Here is a 20,699-nt window from a genome sequence, read left to right on the forward strand (position 1 = left end):
TCTGCTTCTTCCATTCTGGTTATCGCAAACCGTTTATAACCTGTGCTAACACATTCTGAACACGCTACATGGCCATTTTTATTTGCTCCAAACTAGCTGATGAACACAGCATGTAGCATTTTATTATTTAAATCAGTGGTTACTGTATTCTATGCTCACCATTACTCATTGAACCTCTTATAATTGATGGACATATCATATGAGTACATATACGCCAAACTGACATGAAGAACTGCCGGCAATGTAAGGCGAATGTGACCAAAAAGTTCCACCAGGGCCAACCGGTGCATACGTAGCAGTACTCTGTATTCAAGAGGGGAAACCGGAAGAACTAGGGACTTAGAGGCTCGGACGCTAGGAAGAACTGTTGTACACAGCTGAATCATTCTAGATCATCATGCCATTGATAAAACTGTTGTGTATTTGAAAGGTTTGGATGAGAACCTGCCTTTGCAGTTTGTGCATTTTTAGAATTCCTCTTTCCCTATTTTTTTTTACTCCAAATCGCTTTTCAGTGACTTCTCCTCAAAGATGCTACGTCAGTGAGATGGACTTTGAGGCTTTGAGCTCATGACTTTGCACGGTCACTTCCTCATGATCCACTGATGCTAGTCTGTCACTGGCATCGCTGTTGGCGGGCACTGTGACTGTGTGTGTGTGTGTGTGTATTTGACACTTGCTGCCGGGCCATTGGTCAGCGTGTTGGTATGATAAATTGTGACAGTAGTCATTGCGATGATCCAGGCGAGCAGCCAGTTTCAAGCCATAGTAACTGCACAGCTTTCCCACTCTGCCTTTGAACTGCAGCTATAATGAGGGAATGTTCTTTTCTAAGCCTAACCCAAGGGAGGTTGTGTGTGTGTGTGTGTGTGTGTGTGTGTGTGTGTGTGAGGGATGGTGAGTCATACAGGCTGTAGCCATTGTCTTTACACATACCAGCCCATAACCAGAGGTCGTGTTGTTTTCTTCAGCCTCCAGGTGACAAAATGTGTGCGCGCGCTCGTGTGCGAGTAGATGTTGTTGTTCCTGATGAGATCCTTTTCCACAGAAACAGGGCTGTCTCACATGAGATCACCTCGACTTTGTAACTCTTGGCCTGCGCGACTCGGCAGCCTGTCAAGACATTCTCTGTGTGTGCGCGCACGATGACAGCGGAGGCAGGTAGCCCGCCCCCTCCCCTCGCCTCCGCAGCTCTCCGTTAAGTTCTGGTCTGACATTACTGGAGCCTAATAAGCCAAGTCAGCCCATGTCGTAAATCTCGTGCCATTGCTCTTCCCTAGCACAAGCAGATGTGCACACCCTCGGCCTCTCTTTCTCTGGTGTGACCAAACCCAGTTTTCCAACCTGGTTGAACAAACAACATCTTTTCCGCTCCTTTTTTCCCCTTTCTCGTCTCTTTTGTTCAGAGTTTTTCATGGCGCCCCTCTCTCTTCCTCCCATTTACCTGTTGCTTCTTGCTTTAAAGGCCAGTTTTGTTCCCATTGTGACTCAGGCTCTGTCTCAAATCCCCTCACTGACTCATTCACTACTCTTTATCTATTAGTTTACTCAGTTGAGATTAGATATATTGAGTCATACTTTTTCGGACGTAATTGTGGAGAAAAATTTAATTGATCTAACCAGTTGAAAAGTAACAAGTGTGAATAAAGCCGCTGTGTCTAAATCTCTAAAAAAGGAAGCTGGCGCCGACGTGTCGCTAACTGCAGTTCCTCAAGTGGCCACTCGAGGCTCTCTTATCTCCACTCATGCAGCTCATTCTTATATTAGCTAGTTATATAGACAAAAGGCTTAGAAAAATAGCAACTACCGTCATATATACTGTGAAACCCATGCGTGCATGTAATTTATATTGATGTAAATAGATGCATAACTTTGCCTCGGTTACTACTAAGTTATTATGGCTAGCGTGCTAATGTAATAGTAATAGTATTAGTGATAATACTAAATAACAGTAAGACAAGTTTCATTCTCACTATTTCTGAGTATTTATAATTTGTCTGAGCAATTTCAAACTTCTAACGCAGATAGAAGAACCTGGGAGACAGAGGAGAACGAAAACACAGCTCCGTGACTGATGAGGCGATTGGGCTATGAAGCATTTTACAGGATCATTTAAGATATTTAAAGTAAGTAGACGCTGGGATATTTAAGTGAGGGCCTTTTACATATTGACAGACGTTGGCGATAACATTTAGACGCCCGTTCACGGTGAAAATAAGACATTTATTCCAACATAGCACATCCGCCCCTTAGGTTTACACTGTGGAATCTTCCCTCCGATGTATCCAACATGGCGCCCATGATGTGAGTGATTTGAACCATGGTGTTGGTGCTACAACACTGAGCTTCAGTACCAATGTTTAGGGAAGCCGTGGATTACGTCACGAAGGGTTCATTCATTTTTATATAAACTCTAACAGGAACAGGAATTGTATTGTATGTATGCCTACACACGCAGCGCATGAGTTTCGAACTCGGTAGAATTCCTGCAGCGGGAAATAAAGGAGCGCTGCTTCTCATTAGCAAAGTCTAGACCTAAACCCTAGGCTTAGCTGCAGTGGCTCAGCCACATGCTCGGATAAAGCCACAACCCAGCCGGAGCCTTCATGCAATTGGCATACACCGAGCATTTAGGGGTAAGTGAATGAAAAGCCCTGCTGGTGTGTGTGTGTGTGTGTGTGTGTGTTTGTGTGTTGATGGCTCAAACAGATGAAATAACATGTCAAGTAAGGCTCCGGCATAACAAGAGTTCACAAAGAGGGAAGCTACCGAAGAGGATCCTGAAGGAAGTGTGAGTCACAGAGTGGATAAAACTAAATAGGTGTTGATTAAGAGATGACAGATGAAAGAATGGGAGGGGGAGGGCGCTTGAGAAAGGAGACAAGAAGAGACAAATTTGAGTGGAGGTGGTGGGCAGGCGTTGGGAGGTAAAGGCAAAGGGCGCGAGGGAGGCATTCCGGGCAGGAGGAGTGAGCGATGGCCTAAAAGTAAGTGGACCCGAAAGGTGTCTCTGAGTGATGCACTCGCTGAGGCTCCCGGGACACGTGCGCGCACCAGATGAAAAGGCAGCCGGACATTTGACCATGAGCGGCGACCGGGGCCACATGCACAAACACCACGCCGAGAATAGACTCTAAACACTAGGGAAGAAAATAACCCGGTGACAGAGGATGTGACAAGGGGTGTGCGTGGCTGAGAGAAAGAGAGGGCGGATTTAGGCGTGTTTTAGATGTGCGTTCGCGCTAATCCGTCTCTTTTTAAGGGTTAACTGCGCTTCTAAATGAGCGATCCAATTGCTTTCATCCCCGGCTGTAATTAGTCTCAGAAGCTGTTTGATATCTGGTAAATGTTCGTGTAATGCTTTTACTGTTCTGCTAATTTCTCCTCTCTGTCTGCTGAGGTTTCGCACAACCGCACGTTTAATATAAGAGGGGGGGGGGGGGACGAGTTGAAGGAGAGGTGAGGGGAGTCCAGTTTTATGGTCTTGTTTGTATGTCGGGTTGTAAATACCCCCCACCCTCTAACAGGCTTAAAGTGACAGCTCGCACCACGGAGGGCCTCGGCCGTCTCCTCCGAAACTCTGTTGCACAATAAAGCTTTTGGTCTCTAAAGATGTGGTGAAAACTGTCTTTTTTTTACAGAAGGTAGATCTACAGAAGAATCCAAACCAGAAAAAAAAACAGCTGAAACCCCAAAACGGCTCATCGGTCAGCTTATTAATGGTTCTCTTGTAGGAAAAACGACAAGAAGGATACAAGCGCGGCCGTGAGTCAGCGTTCCTAGAGGTTCACATATTCCGCTAATGGCACGGAACATTCGGAGGCCCCCGTCGATAATTTAACCCAGTTTTTCTGTCTCCGCGTGCATCACGGAAATCTTGATGAGAGGGTTGGTGGAGTGGTCGGGCGAGGTGCGTTTAACATGCAAATCTTATCCATCCTGCTTAACTCCGCCACGTGTTGTCAGGCCTGGGCGCGGTGCCCAGGTAATATTCCAGATGTCAGAAAGTAGCGTGTCGCTCGCGATTCGAGGTCCTCGACGCGCTGAGTCGACGGGGTTGAAATCTGTGTCGGATAAAAGCATAATCTTCCTTGCAAAAGAAAAGAAGAAAATTGGGGTATAATGATGATTTAAAAGGGAAAACTAAACTGAAAAAACTGGAAAAGAATAAAAGTGTGTTCTGGTCTGTCAGCTATTTTGAAGAAGTTGTGTTAGCCGTTTTAAATGTGACTGTTTTGGCATTTATTTAAGTGGGGATAGATTATCTTAGTATTTTCATTGGCAGGTTGTAAAAAGAAAAAATAACATCAGCAGATATCATTTTGCCATTTGTCGATTAATTACTCAATCAAGAGATAAATCAGCATCTGCGATGGAACTAATTGTCGAAAATGGTTAATCATTTGGGTAATGGTAGTCATCGGGGCCCGGCTCGCTGATTGGGTCGGGCCGGAGGGGGGGGGGACGAAGGTTGGCTGCGCCACAAAGTCCTGATTTAGATGTGGTTTCGCGTGCGCGGGTTCGCTCACGCACGCGCGCGCGCCTGTGGTGAGATAAGGAAGGGTGAGTCAGTCAGGAACACGATGACTCTCCTCAACGGCCCCCGTGACGATGGGCCGCGGCGACGGGGGTTTGCGGTTAGAAACCCTAATCTGCTCCTCATATGACCCCTCTGACGGACAGGGACAGCGGTCGACACACGTACGCGCGCGCGCGCATACCTACGCACATACACAGCTCTCAGACTAGTTAGTCTGGCTTCGGCCCTTCCAGTCTAAACATGCACTTATATGGATTTCTGTTCAAATCTGGACATCTCTACGCTTTCTTTCACTGTAAACACCGCCGCCTACATGTGACTGAACGGCGATGTTTGGACGTTAAGAAGATGTCTTTAGGGGAGTGAGAATGAAAACGTTTCATATGTCTTCCTGGACTTTGTATATACTGTGGATCACTTATTAAATCTCTTTAAAATGCTACTTTAGGCCGTCTAGACCACTTTTCGAGGAAAGTGAGAATGGAAGGTTTTTCTTCGAAGCCTGAACAGCTTTTAGAGGCGAAGGGGAGAAAATTAGCAGACGGGTTTTTAAAATCAGTCATTACGACGCTTCCTTTTGCCTCTCTTTCTCCTCTCTTTTCTTGATTGCAGCTATTCCGTTATTTCGACTTTATGTTGAGGCGTGTACCACGATTGAGAGCGCGGTGGAACTCGTGAGCCCGGGTATCTTAATATAGGAAACGCAAAGGCATAAGGAAAGAGCGAGGCAGCTGGAAATGTTAACATTTTCCTTAAACGTATAAAATTGCAATGAAAACAATATGTGCATTTCTGAAAATGCCAGAAAACCCGTCACAACCCGTGCTCATAGCAGTTTCTCTGAGGAGGTAGCTCGGTAGGTCGGCAGTTTGACCGGCAATCGTCCAACTTTTACCTGACCTTCAGCAGTTTCATCGGGTTAAAGGCGTAACTTTTTGAGTTTGTGCAGCACAGTTCAGTTCGACTTCCCTGGTCCAGAATGCATTTCTTCCCTGGCTGTGTCTACTCCATCTTTTCACGTCACGTCGAGTCGACTACAGTGCGTAGATTGCTCTTTCCTTTAAATGAGGAGCTTGGGGGATATGCAGACTTTAAAAAGATCATTTATCTAACTAGTCTTTTGAATTTAAGAATCCATCTGTATAGAGTTTATAACTATGACTAAATATAGTTACTCATGTTTTGTACTCTAAAAACAGTGCGCTGGTTGTTGTTTTGTTCTTGAATGATATCTGAGGAATGTTTTGAGTGAATCAGCTCTGACCAGCGGAGGGCTCATCGGGGAATCGGTCCGGTTATGGCTCCGTGTCGTCTACTTTCATTCAACTCCTTTCCTTTTTGGGATCCAAGTGTGTATGAGTGCTCCACACCTCTTAATGAACTGTGTTCGCCTCTTTGCATTGGTCATGTTGCCTATTTTCGTACCGCTCTAACTCAGATAAATGTTGAATAAACAGTAATCCGAACTCCACCAACGGTCAAGAGAAGCCACTTTTAGCAGATAGAAATCACTTGCCCTGGCAAATTAAGGCGCCGTTGCCACAGAAAACTTCAAAATTGCAGCTGATGAAGGAAATTCTTCATTAATACCTCATTTTTTTATTTTTTTTTGTTTCCGTTGTCGGTAATCCACCGTAATCCGTTAAACTCAGGTTACTCCTGCCATAGAAATGCCCGCTTCTGCTGCGTTGTGCTGTCGTTGGCTGAAAACTGCTTTTAAAGTGTTTTTTCGTGCTCAGTTGTTCCACGCAGTCTTTCCACACATATATTACACTTAATCCTGTGCCCGAAGAACATATAATCTAGGAGAACGCAACAAGTACGTGGGTTTCTGCCGTCACACGTGTGTCACCTGAACCAGGTCGGCTTTGTTAATGTGACACTCTTGGCCTTTTGGTGAAGGAAAATCTTATCTGCATGTGACATTATTCTCAGTGATTTGTCCCGTATGAGTGAGTTAAGTATAATTCAGTTTGCTGCTCCGAAACACCAACCTTTTTCCTTTTCCTTGCTTTATACCCCCCCACCCCCCCCCAGGCTAGTGTATGACTTGTGTGTCTGCGGTTTCACTCGGCTGTGTGGTTTCCTTCTCGGAGGTGGCTCTTTGTGCGCCGGTCGCCTTCGGGCCTGGGTTGTAGTTGGTATCGGGAATAAACTGACTGGCTGAATTCAGGTCAGCTGTCTTTGCACATTACAGCAGATTTATTCGCATCTCCTTTGTCTTCTCTGCCATCGCGTGTGTGTGTGTCTCTGTGTGTGTGTGTTTGCGTGGGCCCGTGTGTGTGGCTAATGTCTTGATTTGCGCATGCATTAGCAGAATGTGGCCAGAAAGCATGACATCACCCGAAATGGGCTTTTTAAATTAGTGGTAATGCAGACACCGGGTCGTAACGAGCTGCAGGCGAGGCGGGACGGGCAGATGCGTGCGCGCGCGTCCGTGCGTTTGTGTGTTTGCGTCCGTGCGCGCGTGCGTGCAGCACGGAGGTGCATTTGACTGCGCGTGATGCCGTCTGCGGAGTGCAGACGTCGTGCTCGCGTGCTGAGGTTTCGAAGCTTATGCCAGCTTTCATCATAGTCATCTCACGTTGCCTACAGTCTTGCGTATTTTTTTCCCTGCCCTCCGCAGCGGAACGGTGGGATCGGCGCGTCTCCGTGTGTTTTTGCGTGTTGTCCTTATAAGGTCAAGTTCTTTTAAGCAGGAAACATCTAAGGATAAGAAAAGGCGTGAGTCACCGCTTTCCCTCATCTGCTCAGGAGCACAAAAACATCCTCTCCTCTGCCCTCAGCACCTTTCCTGAGGGGCTTTGTTGTGTTTACGCGTGCTTGCGCGTGTCCGTGTGTCCATGTGTCCCCGCGGTCGTGCGGGGGCTGACGTGTTGTTCCTAATGAGGTGCTGAGCTGTTCGCGTAGCCCACTTTCCCCTGCAGATGTGAAAAGATGGGGGAGCAGCTGGTGCCACATGGAGGTTTTCGTAAAGTGGAGGAACGCCTGAAAAGGTGTGGTGGGAAGACGATCAGATTTGAAGGTGCCCGCGGGAGAGTTCGCTGTTAAGCGACACATTCCAACAAACCAACTGGAATCTGCTCCATGATAGACTGAGAATCTAACCAGCAACAAATCCTTACTGTCCTGCCACAAAATGCTGTTATACTCACCTGAGTGGCTTTTGCTTTGGACCTCAGCTAGTTACGCGCTGACTTTTTCTACACAGAGTTATGCCCGTCAGACATAAAGTCTCCTCTACGTTCTCTGCTAGAAGTTGAATTAAAGTTAAATTATTTATTCTACGCAAATTGTACCCACGGCCTGTGCTACCCTGTAACGAGGCTGGAATTGCACAGCAAAACACCACTTCTCCATGTGTTGCTTAACCCTCTGGAGGCTGAATTTAGCAAACAACAAAGCTATTTATAACTACTTCCATTAAAATGCAGGAAATGCGTCAGGCATTTTTGTACAACCATTTACAAAACTATCTGGTGTAACAATAAGTAATAATATGCAGTCACTCAGTCAGACTCCCATAATTTTTCTATTGACGCATCATTTCCTGATTGGCTGATAGGATGCATTTTTCCATCGGTAGGAAAGGGGCTGGTGTGTTGTTTTTTTTTTTGCTTTTATTTTGCTTTGATCGTGGAAGAGAGTAACCCTGCTGCACCGGTAAGGCCACGCCCCATCTTGGGTGAAAACAAAGGAGAAGTTGCCGCTACCTCGTCTTAAATCGCTCATGTGATTTGGACACACCAGCGCTTCCGCAGACTCCGGAGAATTAAGTTCTGTGTGTTTTAGGGTGAAGGTATTCTGAAACTGTGCAGTGTCAACACGTCGATAGGGATCACGTGACTTTTTACATGTTTGCACATAAACGTAGAGCCACTCCTCTGCTACTGATGAACAAGAGCTTCAGACTGTGCTGTTTGGGTCCCTGCTGCTGCATAACCCAACGCTCTCGCCACTGTCGGTTGCTGTTGGTTTGGCGTGGACTTCTCGACGGCATGCTTCGCTTGTGTTTTTGGGGGGGGTTTTCATGTGGAGAGAGATTTTATTTTCAACCACTACTTGTTTTTTTTTTTTTTTTTACAACAATGGAGGAAAAACACAAAAAAATAACCCTGTGTGGAAGCAGAAAAGCCAGTAATGCCTTAAAGTCCTGGTCCACAAAAGCCATTGGACATTTTTTCTCCGTGGAGCGAAGTAACAGAAAACAGATTAATCAACTTCTGTCATAACATGAAGGCGAAAACCGACCACACAAATAGAAATCAATCAGTCCTCACCTGAACCTGCACAGGGTGGACCTACATGAAGCTTTGTCCTGTCTGTTAAAAAAAGGTTTTAATGGGCGACGTGCTCTATCAAGCCTGCAGACGTCGTTTTATCTCAACAGCTGTGTGTGTGTGTGTGTGTGTGTGTGTGTGTGTGTGTGCGTGTGTCTCCAGAGTGCACTGATTCGTTCTGTCAGTCTGGGTCTCATCCAGACAATAATTTTGGCAGACACAACAAGAGAACCCCCAAGACTCGTCCAGATATATACACACGCACAGCCTCACTCCTGCATGTAGTAATTCATATACGGCTCTGGTAACAAACCCGTCTCTGTTTTCTCCTTTAATTATATTACGGCAAATATTTGTGTGTGTGTGTGAGAGAGAGAGAGAGGGAGAGAAAGACAGAGAGTGAGAGGTGCAAGGATCTGTTGGCCAGAAACCTATAGTCACAGCTGGTTTTCTGGTCATTTTTAGGGATGATTTGTAATCGACTGATTAAATTTTTCCACTTTTTTCTTTTGGCTTCGTCCGTTTTTATGCCCGGTGAAATGAAACCAAATGTAAGATTATTAAGTGCGCGTCTACTCGACGTAAAGCTCTCTACAAATCATAACCAGACCAGTCCTTCTGGGACTATTGTTATAAAAGAGCAAAATACTTAATTTCTGCTTTCTAGGCATCGCTGGAGACGTTGTTTCTCACTTGAGGTTAAAGGAAACAGACACCTTATAGCCCTGTAATCCTTTATTGTGTCAGATATTCTCCCTTGATTATTCCCTTGCCTGTGTTTTGGCTCTCGCACAGACATCTGGTTTGCAGAGTAGCTTATCATAGTAGCATTTGCAGCCCAGACCCTTAAAACTCGAGCCCTCTAATGGCCTTGTGCATCTGGCCCAATCAAAAGAAACCTCCCGCTGCGCTTTGCATGTGTATATACACACTACCGGTCAAAAGTTTTAAACCATCACGTGGTATATCCTCTGGTATAGCTGGTCAAACGTTTCTCTTCTTCATAGATTGCCAGCCGGGCCGTCTTTCTCCCTTCCGTCTCTCTTTACGGCCGAACATAACGATAACTGAAGCGCGGCCCGGAACCTGACGAGAACGTAGCCCTCTGCCAGGTCGTCCGTCTCATCCGCCCGCGCCTTTGTCTCTCCCGCCTGAAAGTGACAGCCGGCAGACAGCTGACTGACTGAGCGAGCGAGCGACGTGGCCACGGAGTCGGTCGTAAGCTGGCTGTTTCCAAGAGATTTTTTTTTTTTTGTTTGTGTGTGTTTGTGTGCGCGCGTGCGTGCGTTCAAACAGACACTTGGAAGTCAGACTAAATAATTCACGTGAGGATTACGAAGAAGGAGCAGAGAAGTGGGTCAGAGCCGCGGTTTGTTTGTCGGACATTTGCAAAAAAAAATCGGCGCGAGAGGAGGCGACGGGGACAAAACAGGAGAGGAATAAAGAAAGTGCATTCGTGTGTGATACTTATATTGTAAAAAGCCAGAAATTCCTTTTTTTTTTTTTTTTGTAGCTACTGCCAATCCCCTGTTGTTGGGCAGAAGTCAGTACCCACTGAGCCTTTCCCTCTCTCTGATCTGTTTTGTATGTGTATGGCTTAGCGGAGCTCTGTTCTCTCTGAGTGATCTCGGTAACAACACTGAAGTTGTGCGCTAGGCAGGCTACAGTACGTGTGTGTAAACGAGTGGGCTAGTGCAGGCCTGTCCTCTCTCCCTGGGGGTGTGTTTGGGGTTCCTATTTGAGCCTTTATGTTCACAAAGCCCCCCCCCCCCCGTTAGTCCCCCTTGGGCCCACAGACACGCACACATGCACAGCCAACAGAATGCATACATGAGCAGCAGTGGCCCGTCGCCCCTTTCTGTGCGTGTTCGCTGGTCAGCACATGTGCATTTTGGTGGCCTGGATCGTGGGGATTTATTGCTTCCTGGTGAGGGTCAAGTTGACGAAACTTGAAAAAGAAAAACGGACGGGATGGGAAGGAGAGAGGTGAAAAAGGAGGCAGGTTGTCGCAAATAACCGCTCACAAAGAGGAGCCCAGTCCTGTCTAGTGCTGGCTACTTATTCTGTTTGTAAAGGCATTCACAGAGACACAAACAAAAGAGGAAAACGGAGCAAGTAAAAAAAAATGCCGTATTTCCTCTAATAGTGGCCGGGGCCTTTATTTTCTCAGCATGTCTACCCAGAATACTCTGGCTTTTATTAGAGTGGGGCCTTTATTTCTATTCCCCTTTGTTTCATACCGGTACATACCAGTAAATTTGCTTTAAGTTTTCCTACCATTTACGTAATTTATCTTTTTTTTTTCTCTCTTTAGCAGGTACAACATACACGCAAGAGCAGCCGGAATAAACGCTAAAGCGCGGGTGGTCCGAACGGACGAACAAATAAATGACACCATTGTACCAGTTTGAACATTTATTGGGTAAATTCACAAAGTTAAACAAAACAGTACAATACACACGAAAAATTTACCTTGAAGTCCTCGCCAAGTGTTCTTCTTTGCGCCACGATGCTAAAGCTCTAAACTAAAGTCTTTAGTTGAAAATATGGGTTCGCGTGTCACTTCAAAAGCAGCTACTGCCGCCTATGGCACCTGTGTGTTACTACAACTGACTAGCGCATCGGGCCTGTATTTGAGGCCGGCCTTTATTTGTTCGTGTAAACCACGCCACCGGCCATTATAATAGACCCGGCTGTGAACTGAATAACGTCCACTATTAGAGGAAATACGGTAAAGGGTTCGGAACAGAAGTACACAGCGAACGGCATCAAGGTGCTCTTTGCTGAAAACACACAAAAAGCTCGGAGGTGGTCTTCGCTTCGCGCTCGGGGATCCGTCATCATCCGTCAGTTTTAAGAAATGCATCTTTTTAGTGGTCTAAGTGCTAAAATAAGCATTCACCGTCTTGTTTTTTTCTCCCCCTTCAAAAGTCCTTGAAAACTCAAAAATAAACCCACATTTTTTTCCAAGTCAGTTTTTGGCTTTATGCGCTGTCTTGTTGACGTTGAACCGAAAGCCGATACCTCTACGCAGTCCAGACTAAGTCACCCATTAAATATTTGAAGAAAAAAGAAAAGCACGCTCCCCCACCACTAAGTCAGGGCAGGGCTGGGAGACGCGTCACACAAATGTGTGCGTCCAGTGAATCATCTTTTTCTGCGATGTGTCAGCGACGCATGTGTGAACATTCACGGGCGAGTGTGTGTGCACAGGAGTGTGTGTGTGTGTGTGTGTGTGTGTGTGTTTCAGCGTTATAAACAGAAGTGGAGTTTGTTTACATGCTCAGTATCAGTTTGGGAAGTCGTCGTTTGCCGGGATATACACACAGATATTGAGCATGTGCGCTGCGGGGTGGAAGGAGCGGGGCTTCTTTTGGATGTGTGTGATTACAATTCTGTAATGGTACATTTCCAACTGTCTGCCCACACTGCAAATACAGCTTTGCCAGGAAGTGTAATTTCCTGCTCGGGAGACTGATTCACCGGCGTCCAGCTGCTGCGTCTGCTCGTGTAGAAAGGAAGACAGAGAGAGAAAGCGAAACAGATAGAGAAGTGACCGTCTGTTTTTTCCATGCTGCTTTTTAATAGTTGTTTTTCCAGGCGTCATAAATTCCCCTGTCACCACCTTGCCAGTCACTCTCTCCACTCACAAGCCCACCAGTCACCCCTTCCGCTTTTTCCCAGTTGCGCTTTTTCACACCTTGGTCTCCGTAATTTCCCAAGAATCCACGGCGGATCGTGTGTCTGCGCGCTCAGCTTAAGTTGTAATAACCTTTGAGGGTTGTTCTTTCTTCCCGAGGTAACCGCCTGCATCCCGCGAGCACGCAGTCCCCTTATACAAACCGTCATCTGTGTGTCTGGGTTTTTCCAGGTGAAACATGAAACATTCTCATAAAAGTTCTTATTTTTAAAATTTTCTTCTTTATTTTGTACTTTTGCACAGAAAATACCTCTTTTATTTGGATTTCTACTTATACCTCGGATTTATTCATGTGTCTTGATAGGTTTGGTAAATAAACATCGTCTTAGTCTCTTGGCTACATAAACTGTATTTAGTTTCTCTATTCAACACTTTTTTTTATTTTTTTTTTTAGAAAAGGAGCACCTCTAAACTTCCTCTGAACTTCCAACTAAATGTCAACATTGCTTACACGCTTAAGCCCTGTTCGCACGGGATTAGTTTTACCTGAGGACGTCCTGTGATTCAGATATTACCTCCTACGTCTGTGTTTCATGTGGTTCATTCACGCAGGATAAACAGACCGTGTTTACTCAATTCACGCTCTGTTGTTGTGGCTCTGCTACTTTCCGTCTCACTCCGCTGCGCGTCAGAGACAGTTTTAATTACTTTGCAAATTATAATGGATGATAAAAAAAAAATATATGTTTGATACTGTTTATCCTAGGGAAGAGATTACCAACAACCTGGCTCCACCTTTGCGGATGAACGCTTTAATGATTGATTTAATCTCGACTTTCCGCTCTAATATCTGTCCAGACTTTGAATTATAGTACATCCTTCATTATTCATAAAAGACAAGAGGCAGAAAAAAGCTGCAAATCAAACAAAAGTAAAAATAAAACCCACCTCACAGAGATGTCGATTCACACTGGATTAGTATCAGGAGACCTCTGTGCTATGAGAATTATGGTAAGCAATTTGCAGTGTAATTTTTACTTTACAAATCACGGACATAGACAATTTGCATGGGATTAAGATGACAGACGACTTCCATGATTATTAGAAATTACCAGAGGTCCCCAGGTGAAACCCATCCTGTGCGAATAGGGCTTCAGACATCACAATCCAACTATGATAACAACCCACCATGTACCAGGCAGGCCAAGCCACGTGACTGTCTAAATAGTCGGTGCTTTTCGGTTCGTTTTCTTCCCTGTGGTGAAATAATATACATTATGACACGTTGTTTTCAGGCCAATTTCTCCAGCGTTACATAGAGTTTGATCAATAGACACCATATTGTTAGTGCGTGGTTTCATTCTGTCTCTGAGCATGTCTCTGTGCATTTACCAAGCCTTGGCTTTAACAGGCAGCACGCTGATGACTGCTCAGACTTGTGTCAACTTTCTGTCAACATCTGTCTACAGCCAAACATAAGGAGGAAAAATGGGGTCTATTGGATCTTTAAAAGTGGTTTCAAACAAACAAGCTGTGTAAACAAACAGTTTCACTTCCTCCGAGTAAGAGCCTGGTTTGTTGTCTTTTTTGTTTTCCTGCAGTTGTCAAGGTTATTGGTTCCACTGTGAGTGTGGAGATAGTTAAACCACCTATCTACCTTCCTACCGACCTACCATCTACCTACGTACCTAGCTACCGTCCTACCTACCTACTGACCTATCGACCTACCAGCTACCTACGTACCTAGCTACCGTCCTACCTACCTGCCTCCCATTTACCTACCAACCTACCAACTGACCAACTGACCTACCGACCTACCTACTGACCTACCTGTGTATGTGTATGAGGGCTTAGAGGACTGTGTCCTGCTTCTGGAGTGGGAAATTAAAAAAAATGCGAGTAGAGGTGACAGGAAGTAGAAGGCAGAAACTCAAATATCAAGAAATCAAACACCCAATTGACCCATGTAGGGGAAGAACATAAGAGTCAAGATAGAGACACATAAGATAGAGTCAAATGGACTGGTCTTAACTCTTTTGTATTGCGTTTAAGTCATTTTAACGGTCAGTCTTAGTTGCAGTTTACAGCACGGCGTGTTTACCTTCTTGTCAGGCCCTGTTAGTTCTTGGTATGTTGCTTGATGTGGGTATTTACATATTGCTTGACTTCTTTCTCCATGTAGAGCAATGTAGGATCGCCTTTAACAATGCAAGCCATTCTGCAAGCTGAAACCTAAGCAGAAATGATCAAAAACTGTGCCTGGGAATGCCTAAATTTGGACAAATGTTCGTCTTGTGCAGACTTGTCATACTTGGGAATGAATGCACTGTATTTAGAAGTAAAACTAGGATGCTATCAAATAAATAGCCATGAAGATGTTTGTATTCATACAGATAAAATCTATTTCCTTTCTTTAAAATCGCACTAATTCTCTTAGGCACTGGGCACAGTGGTTTTTCTGATATTGTCAAGCATCTTGCACAATAGCTGCCGTTTTTCCTGTGGATTTTGCCTGTCTCCATGTTTTCTGTGTCTGCATTTAATCCAAGACACCGTGGGACTCCATCTGTAGCAAGTCTCCCCATTTAAGATAGTTCTTTGGTGCTCTGCCTGCATGTTGGCGTCATTGTCATGGGCTGCTGGATGATTAGGGACTGATTAGATGCCTTCCTTGTGAAACTAGAAAAGACTACAACAGAGAGGCAGTGGAACAGACATGCATGCCTCTAAAGCCGTGACAAACCTAATATGGAATTTGTGCTCAAGAACAGGCAAAAAAAAGAGAGGAGCGAGAACATGAAAGCGACAGGTGTTTTCTCCCTGCGCCACACCTGCCTCTCTTTTACTGAGTCGTGATCGCTCAGCAGGGTTGAAGAAAACTCTTTATAGATCTGCAGATGAAACAGGGAGTCGTGTCTTTTTTTCACTGCTCTGCCAGTTGATTTTCCACTTTTGATCTAGACGGCTCTGTTCGTATATATATATATATATATATGCTGTGTGTGTATACAGTATATATAGATTTGAGGTCGATTTTACACAGTCAGTCATAGTCAGTCCTGCATTAGCTGGATGTAAGCTGGAGGTTGTAGTGTCTTGCACACGTGCAAACTCACTCACATAGACAATTATCCACTTCTTGAAACTGTCTTAATGATTTACTTTCTCTTCTCTGCTTTCCCTTTTCCACTTTGTCACCCTCTCTTCTCCCTCCCTCCCTTGCTTACTCGCAGGTGGTGTCCTCCTGTCAGAGAGACACACTCCCTCTGACACATGGTTGACAGCGGGAGACGGAAAGGGTGAGAGAGAGCACGGGAGTGAGAGGAACCCAGACACTCGCAGAGAGAAGGAGGCAGTCGGCCATCTGTGGTCCATCCCCTGCTATTCTGCAGCTGTGTTGGAGTCAGCGAGTGGTCAGCAGCTCCGTCAGGAAAAGAAGGTTCTTTCCTGTGTCTCATTGCCCAGTGGATGAGCCCAGGCTAGGGCAATGTTAAAGGCTCACCGGCCTCGGATCTGGCCCCTGGGGCTGCGTCTGTGGAGGGATGGGTGATACCCCAGCTGGATCTTCCGCTGTCACCATCCTCTATGGCTATCATTAGTGGCTAATGAGCTGCTGCTAGAGAGGAAACGGAGAATGTGCCTGTGGAGAGAGGAGGAACTGTACATCTGTTATTAAGAGGCCCAGACAAGGAATTCTTTAACTCTGCAAGAGAACTCCAAAGCTTCAAAAGCATGAAAGGATATCGACTTTGGGATTCATTGTTGTAGGTGTTTTTATTTTTTGTTTTCGTCAAAAACATTCTTTTTGTCTGTGAAAAAATGGCACCATACAGGTGAAATATAAAAAATATATGTGATTCAGAAAATGAATTTCACCTTTTCTCAATTGGAGGAGGTTCCGTTTTAATCGTACAGGATATTTTATTGTTTCATTTTTTTTTATTTTTAATTTTTTTGGACACTTGGATATAGTTTTGACCTTCATATGCCCTGAAGAAAATTGGTCACCATGGCAGCAGCCTATCGTGTAGTTGTGAGCACTGTGAGCTACTACAACAGTGTAGTAGTGGACCGGCGCACTCACTCACATGCTGTGCACTACTGCTCGGGGCCATGTGGGGCGCTGTCCCAGGGCTTAGACTGTACTGTCGCGCACCACGGCACCTGCTCTGAGCTGCTTGTTGCACCTGACTCTGCATACAATGATCTCGACAGCTCACCCATACATGCCCGTAACATGATCACTCAGCAACTTCCTAGCCATAGTAAACTCGGTGTTACCATGGATACTACTGTTAATGGCGGCCTAGAGAGGGTGGACAGCAGTGGCAATTTGTCACTAGGAGAGGACAGCCCCACATGGCGTGGTAAAAAGACCCCCAGTGGCGGTGGATCAACTGGGAACTTGAGCTCCTCTGGCAGTCTGAAGGACATTACTGAGGAGGCCATCAACCTAGCCAGCGGCAAGCTCAAGGAGTTTTCTTTTGACAAGCTCCGCCTTTCTTCCTCCAGCCACGTCACCTTCCGGAAGGGACGCAAGGTCCGTCCTGACTCTTTCAGCCGTCGTTCCACGGACCTGGAGATCATCTATGGCCACTTCAGTACCACGAGCACGACAACTAATGGCGTGACAAACGGCACAGCTAATCCTAACGACGAGAACCTGCCACCGTTTGTCCTGGGGAAAGGGCTAGAGGAGACAAAACTAAAAGGGAGTCCGGGAACCATGTCAGCCATCACCAAAATTGGCGGGGGCTCGACAAGCAGCCTGTCAAGTATTGGATCATTGGACCAAAGTCTAAACACGGTGGCGTCCCTGTATCGCAACACCCTGGGAGAGGAGAACCTGATCGCCCGTCTGCTGGAGAAAACAAGAGCTGAGGCTGCCGCTGGCGGAGCAGGCGGGGAAGACATCCGTGCCTGCCTTGATATCCTACTTAAATGTTCTGAAGACCTAAAGAAATGCACGGATATCATCAAGCAGTGCATTAGGAGCAAAGCTGGTGGAGGGCCAGAAGATGGAAGCGCAAGTCCTGACAGTGTGTATCGGGCTGTGATGACACGACTTAGCTCTTATCTGAAGAGACTGCCTCTGGAGCTGGAAGGGATCGGAGGTTTGGGAGGCAGTGGGCAGGGGGCTGCTCCTGGAAGTGGGCACAGTGATCTGGCTGAGCTGGTAAACACTCTTCACTCCATCCAACAGGGACCTTACTCTCCAATATTTGGCAATGAGCAGCCTCCCCGCTACGAGGATGTGGTGCAGTCACCACCAATCCCAAAGACTGTTCAACATTCTTCATCTTCTACCCCCTCCTCTGTTTCATCATCTTCTTCGTCTCTACATTCAGTTTCCATCCACACCAAACCTGTCCAGAGCTCAGTCCAGCCGAGAGGCACTCCACTTACCAATGGACTACAGCATCCACCTACTTCTTCTATCACACAGCACACACTCTCTCCGCCCCCTATATCATGCTCTCCATCCAGCTCCTCGCCGTCTCACTCCCCTCTGCGTATGTCCCCGACCCCACCATACACACACACTCCGCCAGCATCCCCTATGGAGGCTCTTTACATTGAGGAGGAGGCAGATGTCGGAAAGACACCAGAACAAATCCCACAACAGACGCACAGTCCAGCTAGAGGGGGGAACACTATGCAGAACAAAAATGGGAATTTGTTAGGGCAACACCTGCACCCATCACAAGCACACACACTCCATAGCCCTTCAAATAATTTGCCAGCCAGCTCGGGCTACAGTCCCATTTGGCCTTCGTCTGCATCACTAACAGTGTCGGCGCCCAAAGCTGCCGCACACAGGAATGATGACATTGACAAACTGCTGATGGACTTGGAGAATCTATCTCAGAGTATGAGCCACCCCAGGAACACAGAGCCTCCACTTCCAGCCAAGACCAGGAAAAGAGAGATAGGCAAGGGGCTCACCTCTAACGAGTCCTTAACTCAGCCCAAAATGTCCCAGTTGCAAGTCCAGAAGCCAACCAGCCAACAAACTCTAAATGGTCTTAACTCTAGAACTCCCCAGAGTCTCACTCTTCCTCAGGGAGGGAGCAGTGAATCTGTACCAGCAGAGGAAGAGGATGGGGCTCTGTTGTTGAGGATCCTTGAGAGCATTGAGAGTTTTGCCCAAGAGCTGGTGGATTCTGGTGCAGGGAGCACAGGGAGTGCTGAGAGGAACAGTGGAAAGGAGCGGGAGGTGATGAGGCTCCTGCAGGATACACTGGCCACCACTGGTAGGGCTGACACCCCTGTGGAGACCTCAAACCCACCAGCTACTCCCACCGTTCCATCCATGCACACAAATGCAGTCCCGGCCATACAGGCAAAACAAATCCTGGCAAATACACCTGCGGTTTTGCCGGCACCGACACCCATACCTGCAGTATATGAAGCTGAGTGCAATGCTACAGCTGAACCTGCACCTAAACCTGCACCTGATGCTGCCCCCAAACCACTGCTTGCATCAGGGCCCACACTTGATACTGCAGATAAAATGATAGAAGTCTCCACACATAAGGCTGATCAACCATCCGCCCCTGCCCCTGTAACATCTGTACCTGCAACCTTGCATTCCTCCACACATTTTGATGAACCCACACATGTGGTCATACCAGAAGCCCCAGCTCCTGTTGCCACCCCAGCCACAGTAGGCCTGAGAGATGTTTCCGCTGCAGCCGGTGAAGCCACCATGGTGAGGGACGCTGGTTCAGCCCTCCTCATCCAGCAGACTCCAGAGGTGATCAGAGTAAGTGGCATTACAAATGTACTAATCTAAGGACACATGTTAACATTTTCTGTACATTGCACTTGTACAATATTACAGTAGTGTTGAGTTACAGGCATTTCAAAAGTTAATGCCGTTTAAAATCAGTAAACTTTACATTTTAGTCTTTGTGGCCGGTCTCTACTGGATCCACATTTCCGTCGCTGAAAATCTAGTTCACTGCTTTGAAGAAGACAGCATCATTACATGCAGTTTCACTCTACATACCACCCTGGTATGTGGAGTATGGTGTCATGCAAAGCTATTACAAATCAATGTGTCACTGTGGGCATAAAGTGGGTGATACTGAATGACATCTGCATAGTGTGTAGCTTTCATTGTCGTTCACTGCTCTTGCACATAACAAATGTCAAAAGTTGAGGTAGGTGACAACTGAAAACGGTAATTATGCTAAAAAACAAACAAACAATATCCCAATTAGATGCATTAATGATGTAAGAAACTGTCTGGTGGTGACATATAGAGACCAAATTGGCTGATTTATTGCATTAAACTGTGAAGAGACCAGTAGAAGGTCAGTCTCCATTTCTTATGTATCGGCGCTAGAATTTTATTGCTGTGACACAACGGGGTCGGCGCTAGTGTAGCTGAAGGTTTGCGATAATTATCTAATTAATTGTTTGTGACGAACACAGCCGATGTATTTTTCCCTATCTGAGCCGGTGCCAGAAGAAAAAAGCTGAAGCTCTGAATCGCGGCACAGAACCAGTCATTGCTTTAGGAGTGGCTTTTGTTGACTTTTCGTGGTTTCATAAAGTTGTGTTTTGTTCTGCGAAGGTGTGTGCGCCAGCGTGTGTGTGTGTCTGCGTGTCTGTGTGCTTTGGCTTTTCTTTCTGCACAGGGGAGTATTTAAAAGTAATTTAGGGTTGAGCTGCAGACGGACTGAGGGAACGGGAACGGGTGTTTTTATACAAGCGTGTATGAGGGCACATAAGGTACTGACACTGCAGTAAATAATCTCAGAAAGGGTGGGGGCCGGGGGGGTTGGTGTGTGTGTGTGTGTGTGTGTGGGTGGGTGGGGGGGTACTTTAGCCTGTCTCTGATGTGGTGTTCAACAGCAAATTGTGGGTTTTGGTAATTATACATGACAGGTTAAGCCACATTTACAATGACAGTTTCAAGTCTAGTCAGTTTCTCCTCTCTTCTCGCCTTCCTCCATTAGATTTTTTTTTCTCTCTTGCGAATTTATTTTTCTGCTTTCCCTCCTTCCCCTCGTCCCTCCCTCCATCCTTCCTTCTGCTCACCACTCCCCCGCTGCTGTTTGTGTGTGTTTATTTACTGAGCTCTGTAACCTTATGCCCTGCCGATATGTAGGGCACCTATTTATGAGGTTACCATGGCAGCTTCCACAGTCAGAACAGAACATCCAGCAAACGAACACATCATTACACAATCTCTTTCCTCCTCCATCCTCTGACTGCCCATTCTGCTTCT

The 20,699-nt window shown here is 46.2% G+C and overlaps 1 protein-coding gene across 2 annotated transcripts in view; it reads left to right on the forward strand.

Annotated features, from left to right (window-relative positions):
- The window catches only part of LOC125023582 (serine/threonine-protein phosphatase 2A regulatory subunit B'' subunit alpha-like), a 61,320-nt gene that overhangs the window by 20,845 nt on the left and 19,776 nt on the right, over positions 1-20,699 (forward strand). For both annotated transcript variants that reach the window (XM_047610936.1, XM_047610937.1), the window contains exon 2: positions 15,694-19,226. In XM_047610936.1, the coding sequence (XP_047466892.1) occupies positions 16,470-19,226 (2,757 nt within the window). In that variant the 5' untranslated portion in view covers positions 15,694-16,469. The remainder of the gene's footprint in view (positions 1-15,693; positions 19,227-20,699) is intronic.

The sequence above is a fragment of the Mugil cephalus genome, chromosome 17 (genome assembly GCF_022458985.1).
Source record: "Mugil cephalus isolate CIBA_MC_2020 chromosome 17, CIBA_Mcephalus_1.1, whole genome shotgun sequence".
In the NCBI taxonomy this organism is placed as follows: Eukaryota; Metazoa; Chordata; class Actinopteri; order Mugiliformes; family Mugilidae; genus Mugil; species Mugil cephalus.